Source organism: Danio rerio, chromosome 13 (assembly GCF_049306965.1).
Source record: "Danio rerio strain Tuebingen ecotype United States chromosome 13, GRCz12tu, whole genome shotgun sequence".
Classification (NCBI taxonomy): Eukaryota; Metazoa; Chordata; class Actinopteri; order Cypriniformes; family Danionidae; genus Danio; species Danio rerio.
The window spans coordinates 18,599,408-18,611,783 of NC_133188.1; the positions used below are offsets into that span (position 1 = coordinate 18,599,408).

The 12,376-nt window shown below is 37.3% G+C and overlaps 1 protein-coding gene across 50 annotated transcripts in view; it reads left to right on the forward strand.

Annotated features, from left to right (window-relative positions):
• kcnma1a (potassium large conductance calcium-activated channel, subfamily M, alpha member 1a) overlaps positions 1–12,376 on the forward strand; it is a 368,370-nt gene that overhangs the window by 95,206 nt on the left and 260,788 nt on the right. For all 50 annotated transcript variants that reach the window (XR_012388642.1, XR_012388643.1, XR_012388644.1 and 47 more), the window contains exon 2: positions 5,216–5,380. Coding sequence is in view for 37 of the 50 variants with exons in the window: in XM_009307243.5 (XP_009305518.1) it covers positions 5,216–5,380 (165 nt within the window). In the remaining 13 variants the exon portion in view is untranslated. The remainder of the gene's footprint in view (positions 1–5,215; positions 5,381–12,376) is intronic.

Sequence of the window (12,376 nt, forward strand, 5' to 3'; positions counted from 1 at the left end):
GTACTTCAGACATTTTTCTTTGTAAAGTTTACTTATAAACTAATTCTGAGAGGATCCAATTTATTACTCGCCAATCTGAAAATAAGCCACTATAAATACCCTAAGTTTCATATAACAGCCATCTTCATTTTGAAGAATCCCTCCTTCCACCCCCATTCCTCCGATCCTAGATGGGTGGCACAGTGACCCAGTGACATCTCCCATAATTCCGATAAGTAGCTCAAACTGTCTTTCAACAAATGCAGATTTGGGCTTTTGTGCATCTCTGTTCATGTATATCTGGTTATATCATTAGCGGATGTTCAGGAGTTTAAAAGGTTTTTATTCAGCATTTGAGTTTGCCGCAACTGTGACTGTATCGTGTGCACGTGTTTTAAATGCACCACGCTCATCTAGGCGTGCACACAAGACAGTCAGTTGCGGAAAACTCAAATGCTGAATTGAAACTTTTACACTCCTGAATCAATATTGGAGTTACTTTTGCACGGTGGAGGAAGGACGACACCATGGCTGAAGTATTTCTGTTAGACAGGTAAAGTTCTGTTTTAAAACTATTTTAGCTTCACGCAGAGCTGAAGATGTTGGTACAACTGGGTTATATGCACAGACTTGTTGTTCAGCCACTGAAATCTCCCAGTGAATGATTGATGTAACTATTTTCTGTTTCATAAGGTCCCTTTAGAGCATCGATAATGTAGATTTATATTTTGTTTAACAACAAAACATCAGTAAATAGTGTTATACTGCCTAGCCTGCTTTACTGAGGTGAATTTGCTTAAATATTTACATTGGGTCATTTCTAAACAATGACAGCCTGTGACGTGCTCCCGATATTGTTTACCGTGCTACTCTAATTATTCGCTCTGAAATAGCATGTAAGTATGGCTTAGTAATGAGTGTAATTCCTGTACGCCGCCTTGCCAACCACTGCACACACTTCTAACTGTCGAATGACATAAGCTAGTGGGTTTCTGCTGTCGTGTTTCGGTGAGCGTGTTCATGATTTTTGGAGATGTGGCTTTGAAACACAGTCCTTCCCCTGCTGTCCAAAGCTAATAAGCTAACGAATTAGCATTTTGGCAGATCACCTACTGCACCTTTAAGAGCAGTCACTATCTGTTCATTAGCTAATACAGCATGAGAGTTTGAGATCTACCTGAGATCAAACACCCCTCTCGCCTTGCAAACGAGAGGGAGCCCTGGGCTTGAGGATCTTATGAGCTCAGGGCTCTCCCCCAGGACAGCATGAACTATTTCATGGATTTGAGTTATGAATTACAGTATCGCAATACTGCTTGGAATCATGATATTTCAGCTGATATAGTATTGTGACATGAATTAATGGTATCGCGACAACCATACTGGATACTATTCTTGGATTCTGCTTCCAAACAAAAGCTTTCTGCATCATACTGATATTCCATTTCAGCACATGATCCCGCTGAGCAGAGAGAGAGAGAGAGAGAGAGAGAGAGAGAGAGAGAGAGAGAGAGAGAGAGAGAGAGAGAGAGAGAGAGAGAGAGAGAGAGAGAGAGAGAGAGAGAGAGAGAGAGAGAGAGAGAGAGAGAGAGAGAGAGAGAGAGAGAGAGAGAGAGAGAGAGAGAGAGAGAGAGAGAGAGAGAGAGAGAGAGAGAGAGAGATGCTCAAAAGATTGTTGTGCTGTTGCAGAAATTAGAATATTACCTGCTGTTATTTATGCATTGTAACCCAAGCGTGTTATTTGCCTGCCAATCCTGCGCTTGAATTTGGGTGATTCCTCCTCAAGCATCAGGCTGCACCACAGTGCGCATGGTGGCTGTATTTTCATCCACCCACCTGACTGTGAAGCTATGCCTAGCAACTCCATAATGCCACAGCGAATGCCTGAGGCTGTGAATCAGAATTGTCCCTGCCTCGGACTACACACCACCAGCACCTCTCTGAGCGCCAGCCAGTCTGAGAGATGCTCTTTTAACTGGGCATCTTTGGTCTGTCCCAGCTGTCACAAACCTGACAACTAGGTTGATGTTTAAGTGATCTAGGTTTTAGACTGTCAAACTATAGCATGGGTCAAGCTGTAGAACCGGACAAAAATAGTGCTGAATGAATGTGACACTGAAGGTTTTCAGATCTACACCCAGTCCATTACTGCTTTACCTTTTCTATTGCATGCACAAGTTATGATTAAATTAGCAGTCAAAACAACACATTTGAATATTGCTCAGCATATATGAGGACACCCCTCACAGACCTCTCTTTAAATTAATAGCTTTCTATAGGATGTTTTACAATGTTTTATTTCTGCATATACGTTAGATTAGTCAGTACTGAAGCCAACTCTGGATCTAATCTATCAAAATAACTTACAACAACAGTTCAAAAATGAGTAGAAACTTCTGAAATATCATATATTTTGTTAAATGTTATAGTTTTTAATTTTTTGACAAAGATTTTTCATTAATTTAAATTTGTTATCTCTAGATTTGTGAAGATTTTTGATGACTAAAATATTATTTTAATAAAAATATTGGCTTTGTTCAAATGCATCAAAATGTGATGTTAGAGTGAAACAATAAATGAGAATGTGCACTATTTTCCTGCCGCCGACTGTGCATATCATTAATTAAGCAACAAAGACAAGGACAAAATCACTTAGTGCTCTTCACTGAAGGACTTTAGTAGCTTTAATAGGAAACAAATCAAGTTAAATTATTTCAGTAAAGATGCTTAAAGCCCAGTTTCCCATTGTATTTAATTTTATTATTTTGCATATTTTTAAGGAATTTTTGTTTACTTTGTAAAATGTACAGGTGTAAGAGCAACCTTATTTACAGAAAAAAATGCATACATATATATATAATCAGAGGAGACTCTACAGTTTGACAAATATTGCTGCTGTTGGACAACATAATGTTCTGTTGGGGCTTTTTTTAGTCGAGAATGTAGTTGTTTAGATTGCAACTATGCTGTTTATTTATAAGGATAGTGCCTATTTTAAAATATTTGTAATTTCTGAGAGACAGCGACAACTATTAGCCTATCCCAGAGTGGAGCCTGTTGACGCTGTTCATTCACAAGATGGCGAAAGAATGCATAGGCCCTTAGAGTCTAAAAACAGTGAAATTTTCTAACTACAGCTAATCAAATCATTATTAAACCAGTAAATTAAATTCTAGGTCAATCTCCATCTTTTGTGTGTTGCAGTGCTGTATTTATATCATGTAATTGTAGTGTGTTGAGTGTAAAATTGGACTGTATTAGCCTGAGTTACTTTTTGGTTGGCCATCTGTTTGTTTCTAATGAGTCTTACTGCAGTCTTACTGTTACTGCAGACCAGTCCAGTGAAAAGAAAGAATGAAGAAAAGCCTGCATGTGTTTAATGTTTTCCTTATCGCAAACACAGCAGTAATCTGGTAGTGGTCGTTTGGCTTTTTTTGGGGATAGTTATTGTGATATCCTTATTGCAACAGAGAAATACTGGAAAAACTCTGTAGACTTATGGCATTTCATACAGTTCAGCCTTATAATCTTAAAATGTCAGCAAAATCACTTGTTTTGTCATCACTTTGGGCTTTACGCTAGCTTTCATACCGCATACAGAAACAGCGCATGAGCGCGGAGCGTGAGCTAGCAGTGCTGGATAATGTATGCACGCAGCAAACGTTCTGCCTATGTGCACTGCTCTCGTGTGCGGTGTGAAACAGGTGTAAAATTAATGTTGGTGAAGTAGCAAATGTTTCTGCTGATCTAACGTTAGCTGCAAATGTATAAAGGAATGGTGAAAGAAAGTAGTTTCTCACACAAAAGGATTTTTAGACTCTTCGTGTTTGATTTTCTTTTGTATATACATGATTGTGCCATCGAACTGTTGTATAAACGCAATATCACACTAGTAGTAGTGCGATGTGCCTGTATGTCGTCACTGGTGGGGCACTATGGCCCTCGGCCTGCATCCACATCGCACTGCTGCTCATGTGACAGTGTCATACATCTCATATCTATCTATCTATCTATCTATCTATCTATCTATCTATCTATCTATCTATCTATCTGTCTGTCTGTCTGTCTGTCTGTCTGTCTGTCTGTCTGTCTGTCTATCTATCCACAATTTAAGTCAGAGTTATTAGCCCTCCTTAATTATTAGACCCCCTGTTTATCTTTTTCCCTAATTATTATAAATTATTATTTCCCTAATAACACATTTCTAAACATAACAGTTTTAATAACTCATTTTTAATAATGGATCTATTTTATCTTTGCCGTGATGACAGTAAATAATATTTTACTAGATATTTTTAAAGATATTTCTATACAGCTTTAGGTGACGTTTAAAGGCTTAACTGGGTTAATTAGGTTATTTGGGTAGGTTGATGTAATTACGCAAGTTATTATATAATGATGGTTTGTTCTGTAGACTATCGAGAAAAAAAAAATAGCTTAAAGGGGCTAATACTTTTGTCCCTAAAATAGTTTTGAAAAATTTAAAACTGCTTTTATTCTAGAAAAAAAACAACAAATAATACTTTCTCCAGAAGAAACATATAATCAGATATACTGTAAAAATGTCCTTGCTCTGTTAAACATCATTTGGGAAATATTTTAAAAAGGAAAAAAATTACAAATTACATAGATTTAAATAATTACATCATTACAATTTTGGCCAAAATAATTATGATTAGAAAATATTCCATAATCAAGCAGCCCTGTTTTATGATGTTTTGGCATTTTAATGATATTTAAATAAATCTTGATTTTAAAATTTTTGTCAAATACAGTGTCAAATAAAATAATCCAATGCTCATCCAATGACACTTAAAGCATATAAATCCTCATCATCAATTGTAACTGATACATTAATGATATATTAAAACACTAATTTTGGGCTGTACTTACTAAAACAATAATTAATCATATGATATTTTTAATAAAAAAATTAGTATTGATTTAAAACACAAGAGTAAAAGGTTTGAATATTTTTTTGTGGTCATGTGGGCTATTTTCATTCTATTTTTTGATACATTGAAAGTAATTTTAATCAAAATAAAAACTCCTAAATAGCTCATCAAATTTATTGAAAAATACACAATGTTCCTAAATTTAATGTCATCAACAGATTTACTTACATAAGTATTTAATGTACCAGTCCTGATTTTCATGTTTGATTCAGTGTTTCTGATTTTATATTAAAATCCCTCATTTTGCTCACGTTTCTTCATTTGTGCTTTATTTTTTTCAGGAGGCACAGAAGGTGAATAACCCTATTACTATTCAGGCTGATGGCACAACAAAGACTGGGAATGAAAAAGAAGAAGCCCCAGCCAGTGAAGTGGGCTGGATGACCTCAGTCAAAGACTGGGCCGGGGTCATGATCTCAGCACAGACCCTCACCGGCAGAGTTTTGGTGAGTCAAACATCCACAACCCCCTCTCACACTCACATTCAGAGCACATGATCCTCGTATCTGTTCATTTCTATGAAGTATGTAGTGGCCACCTGAGAAAACATCACAATTAGTGCACTGCTGATGACGCAATATGACTGCTAGACCAAACCCTGTTCAGATGGTAATTGTCCCTCAAGGCCCTGACATACTTCAGATAAGTTCATTTTGCATTCTCTGTTTAAGGGCAAAAAGACGTTCAAAAAGGCTGAGTGATGTTATACTGTTTTCAAACACTCCAACACCACTGTGCTGCAGTAGACAGGGTTGTAAATGTGTCCCTAAACATAACAATGCTAGTGGTTGTGAGAAAAAACTCTTTCTTAAACATCTGGCAATCTGTCTTTTCCAGCCTGTCACATGCCGCATGAGAAGTGTCATATTTTACATTTGTTTTCTATTTGCCATATACAGAATGGCAGAATACAGAATTGTATATTTAAAGTAAACAATGTTTAGAACAGCATGGTGATGCTTCTCTTTTTTTTTTTTAATTGGACTTTGAGCATTCATACATTGAACACATCTGTATCAACTTTGTTACTCTACCCTCTATTGTTTTCATGTTGCTAACTTGATGTTTTGGATGTTGTTCTGCTGTACTCTGTCTGCTGTGAATATGGGTTTCAGAACTTGCCCACTGATTCCTCAATCTCCCTCGGCCAATGGTAGCTCAAAGTTATTTAGGAGCCAAAACAAACCCCAAAAAGCTTGCTTTGGTGGGCAATTTCAAACTGCCAAAACAAACTTCTTTTTGGCTGGATTTTGTTTGAATTCATGTCATGTTTGTTCATTCTTCAACTTCTTTTGGATTTTTATTATTTACAATGATGGCAAATCCAACAAGTTCAAAGGTAGTGTTTGCGAACTGGAAATACAAGCACCCTTTTCCCTTTGCTGTGGTGAAAGTAGGGGTGAGCGATTAATCGAAAATGAATCGAAATCGACATTCAGACCTGATAATCAATCAAATTTTTCGAGGACGATTTTATCAATTACTTTTCCCTCGCTCTATTAAAGGCTGTGGCTGATTTCTACATGTGCGGCCACTTTGCAGCCACATCTGATCTCTAAATCAAGTAGGACGATGGACTCATTCTTGAGTCTTACTTTACTTATCATTAATCATAATCCAGCTAATGTTCAATTAATCGAGATTTTGATTTTATGATTTGATTTTCAATAGTTACTTTCCCTGGTAATCTATTACTTTTATAATTATGTAACTTAGTTACTATTTGTGAGAAGAAACTAGCAACTATAACTAATTACTGTTTAAAAGGAATTTGCCCGACTCTGGTTTTTGGGGATTCTGTAGCTGTTTGATTCCGTAATGTCTGTTTTGTTCTCTCATGACCCACTTGAAAATCCTTGGCTGAATTGATCCTTCACAAACCATTGGATTGACAGGCAATCCAGACAATCATAACACTGACATTCTGTGCACCTTCACTGCACATCACTTTCTTTGACAAGCTGAATGGTCAGATTAACCAGGCATAGTAGAGTAACATCAGCGATTAACATGGAAAAAATGTTTAAATGGAAATGTGCTTGTTTAGGACTTACAAAGCTACCCAAAAAATTTGACATACTGTATATTTAATCTTTTCCTAAATTTTAGAGAAATGTATTAAAAGGATTGCCTCACCATGAGCTGTCAACAAATGATGCTGTTATTTGCTGATGAAGACTCAAGAACCTTTCTGTTATCAAACCGATGCAGCTCAGCGATGCAACTTTAATTTGGTTTATTTGGATAAGTGATCATAACCAGTGAACTACCAGAGAAAGATAACAGATTCGATGAGCCAACTTACACTGCATTTGCCTGGAGCACCAGATAAACAATGAATTAATCTTTACAGTCTCTTATAAATTTGTTGATGCATTATTGCCTTGTTTGAGATACTACAGTTTGCGTGTGTTGGTGAAGTATTTGTGGGGTTATGTGGGAATCATTTTATAACATTCTAATTGATCTGAACATTATACTATAGCTTCAGCTTTTTTGTTTTCATTTTCATTTACATCCTGAAAACAGACCTTTATGTCTGCTTTTGTGTGAAATCAGTACGTAATTTATGCAGAAGTTATTCACATTTCCTTGGGGAGTGCACAAATGCGATAGTGGAGCACCACGGCTGAAGCTTGTCTGGAAGCGAGAATTGGGAGCAGGATTCTATTACCTACTGTTATCTTTTTATTTTGACGAACACAGAGGTCCTGTGACAATTTAAGTGCCATCCAAATCTATTTTGTACATATTATATTGGCGATCGATCTAAAAGTTGGCACTATGGTAATGTGCATCAGAAAAGCTGCATCTTGTTTATTAAAAATTAACGTTTACATTTACGAAGTGCTAGAATTTTTGTGTCTGTGTACTGTATTTATTATTGCATGCCTTTTGCTTAGGATCTTTGGAGATTTTTATTTTTTTTTTACAGATGTTCCTATGAGAAACAATTGCCATCCAAATAGGGCCCAAGTTAAGCCGCAGTCACACTTTTCGTCCCATAGACTTTCATTCAAATGCATGCAAATGTGACAGAAAGGGAATGCAAGCTTTTGCTAGCTTTAAGTTTGGTGAACTTTGATCTACAAAATAGCATCACGTGACTGCAGGAAACCAATAGAAGAGCAAAACATGTTTTCTCTGTACAGAAATGTTTAATGTTTAACTTGTTTAATCCCACCCCTTTTCACAGCACCGTACAACAGAATTTCGCAAACTCTTTTCGCAAAATTTTATCAAACTCTCTAGAGGTCAACATTATCCCTAGTTGATGTGCAGGTGTTTTGTTTCATACAGCCTTATTAATATGCCTATAAAGGGATTTTTGGGAGTACAGGGCAATACAGAACTCTGACTCCTCAATGCTCCTCATCACAGCTGTTAGTGCTAGACACGGACAGGTCAATTAACTATGAACAATTGAGTCAATTTACCACATAATGAAGATCATTTACTTTGGGGATGTTATGCAAATGAGAGCAGTCCTACTTTTATGACCTTCAGCAAATTATGGGCGAAGTCCACACATTTCTGTAAGCTGTAAACTAATGTGACAATGGAGTTGTTGCGAGTTGAGTATTTTTCTTCAAGGTCTGCTTCTCATCTTTCAGGTAGGGTGAATGCGGCACCTGACCAGATTGGGAAGCAGGGCCCAGTAGAGCAGTTCGGTCTAGTGTTTCTCTTTCAGTGCGTGACTGATCTGTAATGGGCTGTTCACTCTGACAGCAATTAAATCACCGAAGGAAGGTCACAAAGCACTGCGGTCGCTATTAGACGCTCCCACTCAACTAGTGGCTGGCTGCATCAGCAGACTATGAAATTATCTTCATTAACCTCAGTGGATGGTTCATCAACGCCCAGTTTAGACAGATTTTTCTTCTTGAAGCACTTCCAAAAAATGATTTTCATTTGGATTGTTCTCAGTAGCTATATGGTCATTTTTGGTGAAATTTCAAAAAAGTAATTTATTAAGATTTTTTGTGTTTTTCTGCTCTATGGTGGAATTCACAACCAACTTGGATCTGGCATGGAAATAAACATGGAGATTTAGGCCCCTACATGAAATTGGAGAATGTGTGGATTTCTGTTGAGATTTCAGTGTTTAAATTTGCCTAAAATTGGTAAATCTGACTGCTACTTAATTTTGTTTTAGTGAAATAATAATTTATTGTTCACTTTTATGAACAAAAAATCATTTATTGTAACTGTTTAATGCTGCGTTTACACCAGACATGGAAGAAGCATCAAGCACGATTGATTTCCACGTTAAATCAATGCAAAGGTGCAAATAGACATCCTGCGGCGTGATATGCACGAATAAGGCTGTGCGATTCGCGAGAAGAGTCGCAAGTTCGAAAATCTAAACTTCAGCAGACATTTGTGCTGCGGTAACCAGTCAGGAGCTTGCTCTTGTGGGGGCGTGATTATTACGTAGCGCCTGTTGTTGGTGTCCCGGGGAAAAATCGTCCTGCCAACACTGACAACAGTTCATCAAACTGGGCTCGGCTCAGTCAGAAGCACTGCTGAAAGCTTCCACATCCAGGTTTAGTTTCTGGAGGAATGTATGAGCTCATAGAGCTTGGTGCACCTCTAAAAGTATCTAGTGGACACAGACACACCTCCAAATGTATCAGTGCTGTTTTTCAGCCTTCATAAAGCACATAAACACGGTTATTTTCTCTACAAAATCTATGTTGGCCATTTAGCAACAAAGCTAGAGTCACTGGGCAGACAAAAGCCCTGGTCATCAAGCAAATCCACGTCTGTTGGGAAGTAAATGGGATGCGTGAATGAAGCGGATTGACCCGCAAACAAAGAGTGTAAACTCAAAATGTTTATTTATCTGTGCTTGCCACGTCTGGTGTGAGCACAGCATGAGGCCTTTCTACTGTGAAATGTAAAAGAAATTATTTGAAAGACTGTTGATGACCAAACAAGTCTGTATTCCCATTGACTTTATTTGTATTGAAAATATAAAAATTGTTAGTGAATCAAATACTAACAGGAACATATTATTGACTAATAAAAAAATGTAAAATCAAGGTGAAACTATGTGGCTACAGTTACTTTTCATGTTTTTCATAAAGCACTATTAATTGGGTTTAGGTAATGGTTTAGGTATGTGGTTTTGCTACACTGTAAAACCCAAAAAGTTAAAGTAACTTAGCATTTGAGGAAACCAATTGCAACAAACATTAAAGTTCAAAAACTAATCCTAATGAGTACTGTGAACTTAATCCATTTGAGTAAATAAAGCAATTTAAGCAGAGGAAAACCTGATAAGGTGGTGCAGTGGGTAGCACATTTGCCTAACAGCAAGAAGGTCACTGGTTTGAGCATTGGCTGGGTCAGTTGGCATTTTTGTGTGGAGTTTGACGTTCATAAAGTCATTGTGCTGCACATATTAGGAGGCAGCTGACGTGCAGCGAGGAGTTTGCATCTTTAATAAACTACAACAGTTTGTGCTCATTGAAAAGTAAGAATGATTAATATGCCAGCCAACTGAACCACATCTGAGCCTGATTCGGAGCACTCAGACTTCTTAAACAAACCGGGAAACGTGCCTGCACTCGGTTTGGATAGCATAGTGTGAGTGCACCCTTCTTGTGGTTGGGTATCTGAAACTGTACTCCATGCAATATATTTTACATTTCACAAAATGTAGGCTGAGGCGCATATTTCCAGTGAGCCTGGGTTGTATAATTTTCATTAACATTGGTTTTTAGGCATATGTGATTGATTACTTCAGTAATCTGAGAAATATTGTCTTAATGGCTTTAGTGGTCTGTTATAATCTTCAGTGCAGTTGTATCCCAGCAGGTAGAGCCAGATGCTGTGGTGTGTTTGCTTAAAGCAAAGTAAAATACAAATTAAATGTGTCTTTTATTTGGCTTCTAAAGAATGAATGCTATTGTCATGCTTCCATCCAAGCTATTAAGTTGTGTCTAAACAGCTTAATGGCTTGGATGTACTAGTGGATCACATTTCCTTGTGGTGGAAGATGAAAAGTGATAGTCTTGCAGGAATTCAACTCTTGACTGATGCTTTGACTAAAACACTGTAGCAATGCATATAGTATGCATTTCATTCATAGCATGGTGTCAGAAAATTGAGTTCTCTGTGATATAACATCCTAATCTATAGATTGAGCTGCACTTCTTTGTCGCTTGAGTTTTCCATGGTGTGAGTTTTGGGCTAAGACTAAATCCTGATTTAACTTCTGAATACTGATTTATACTTTTGGGTCCAGTAATCACCGTACCCCACTGTACAAAACCTTGCAGGTAGCTGGCACCATTATGAGCATTTATATTTCTTCATTCTATCAGTGTTGCTCTGATGATTACACATTTAAAACGCTAAAAGGCTGTGTGATTTCTATGTTCCACTGAGTTTCTTTGCCCGTGTTTTGGTTAACCTTTCTAAAATACTCTAGAAATAGCTCAAACTCACAGTCATTAAATGAAAAAAAAGGTGGGGACTGGCCAACATTCAACAACTTTATTCTTAGGGTAAATAGAAAGCGTTTCCTTAGAAAATGTTTCCTTCAGGGCTCTTCTGCAGAACCCATGGCTCAGTCCGACACACATTCATCAGCACTATCAAATCTACCAATCACACACATATTGACATATAGTTGCGTTTTTTTTTTTTGCGAGAGGTGTGAATCAGGGTCTGTGTTAGGTTATAGTAAATTTTGTATGACTGTGCAAAGGCTACGCTAGACCTACTGCGTGCCCTCCATGCAGAAATATAAACTGGCCTTATGTGTCAGTGTACATTGAAAGTTTACTTGGGTTGTATTGAGTCTAGAGTGATGTGTGGCCCTACGATGGCCCTGTTGTTCCTTCAGTGAAGGTCTATGGAGCTGAAGCGTGCCCTAATAAAGTGAGTGGGAGTGTTGTGTCAGGGCTTAGACTGTAACTTAAGCATGCTATCCCCAGATGAAGGCCAGCTAAAGCACTTCATTATTTGCGCAAATCAACTCTTAATCTTTCATGGGCCAGGAGTCTCTTTGCATCCACTCTACAATTATTTCATATCTGTAAATTATAAGTGTTTTTTACATGTTTAACATTTCTCCACGACTTTTCTTTTAACTATGCCTGACGCTTTTTTATTAAGCTTTCAAATTAAGTTCAACTTACATTAATGTAAATCAGTCAGTTTTTTTAGAACAGTATAACAGACTACTTGTATAAAATATAAGATAAGATAAATATCAGTCACTCTTTATCTTTCAATAATGTGTCTTGAGAGGGCTGTGCACAGACGTTTTAAAGTGCAGTTGCCCAAAACATGAATAAGTGGAACAATCCCACAACCTCCACCTCTGCAGAAAGTGCAAGAAATCAAATGTTCAGAGTCAGCTTGACTGTTTAGAGATTGTGTATATTTATGCCAAACTCAATAGACACTTAAGCTGTGTGTGATTATTT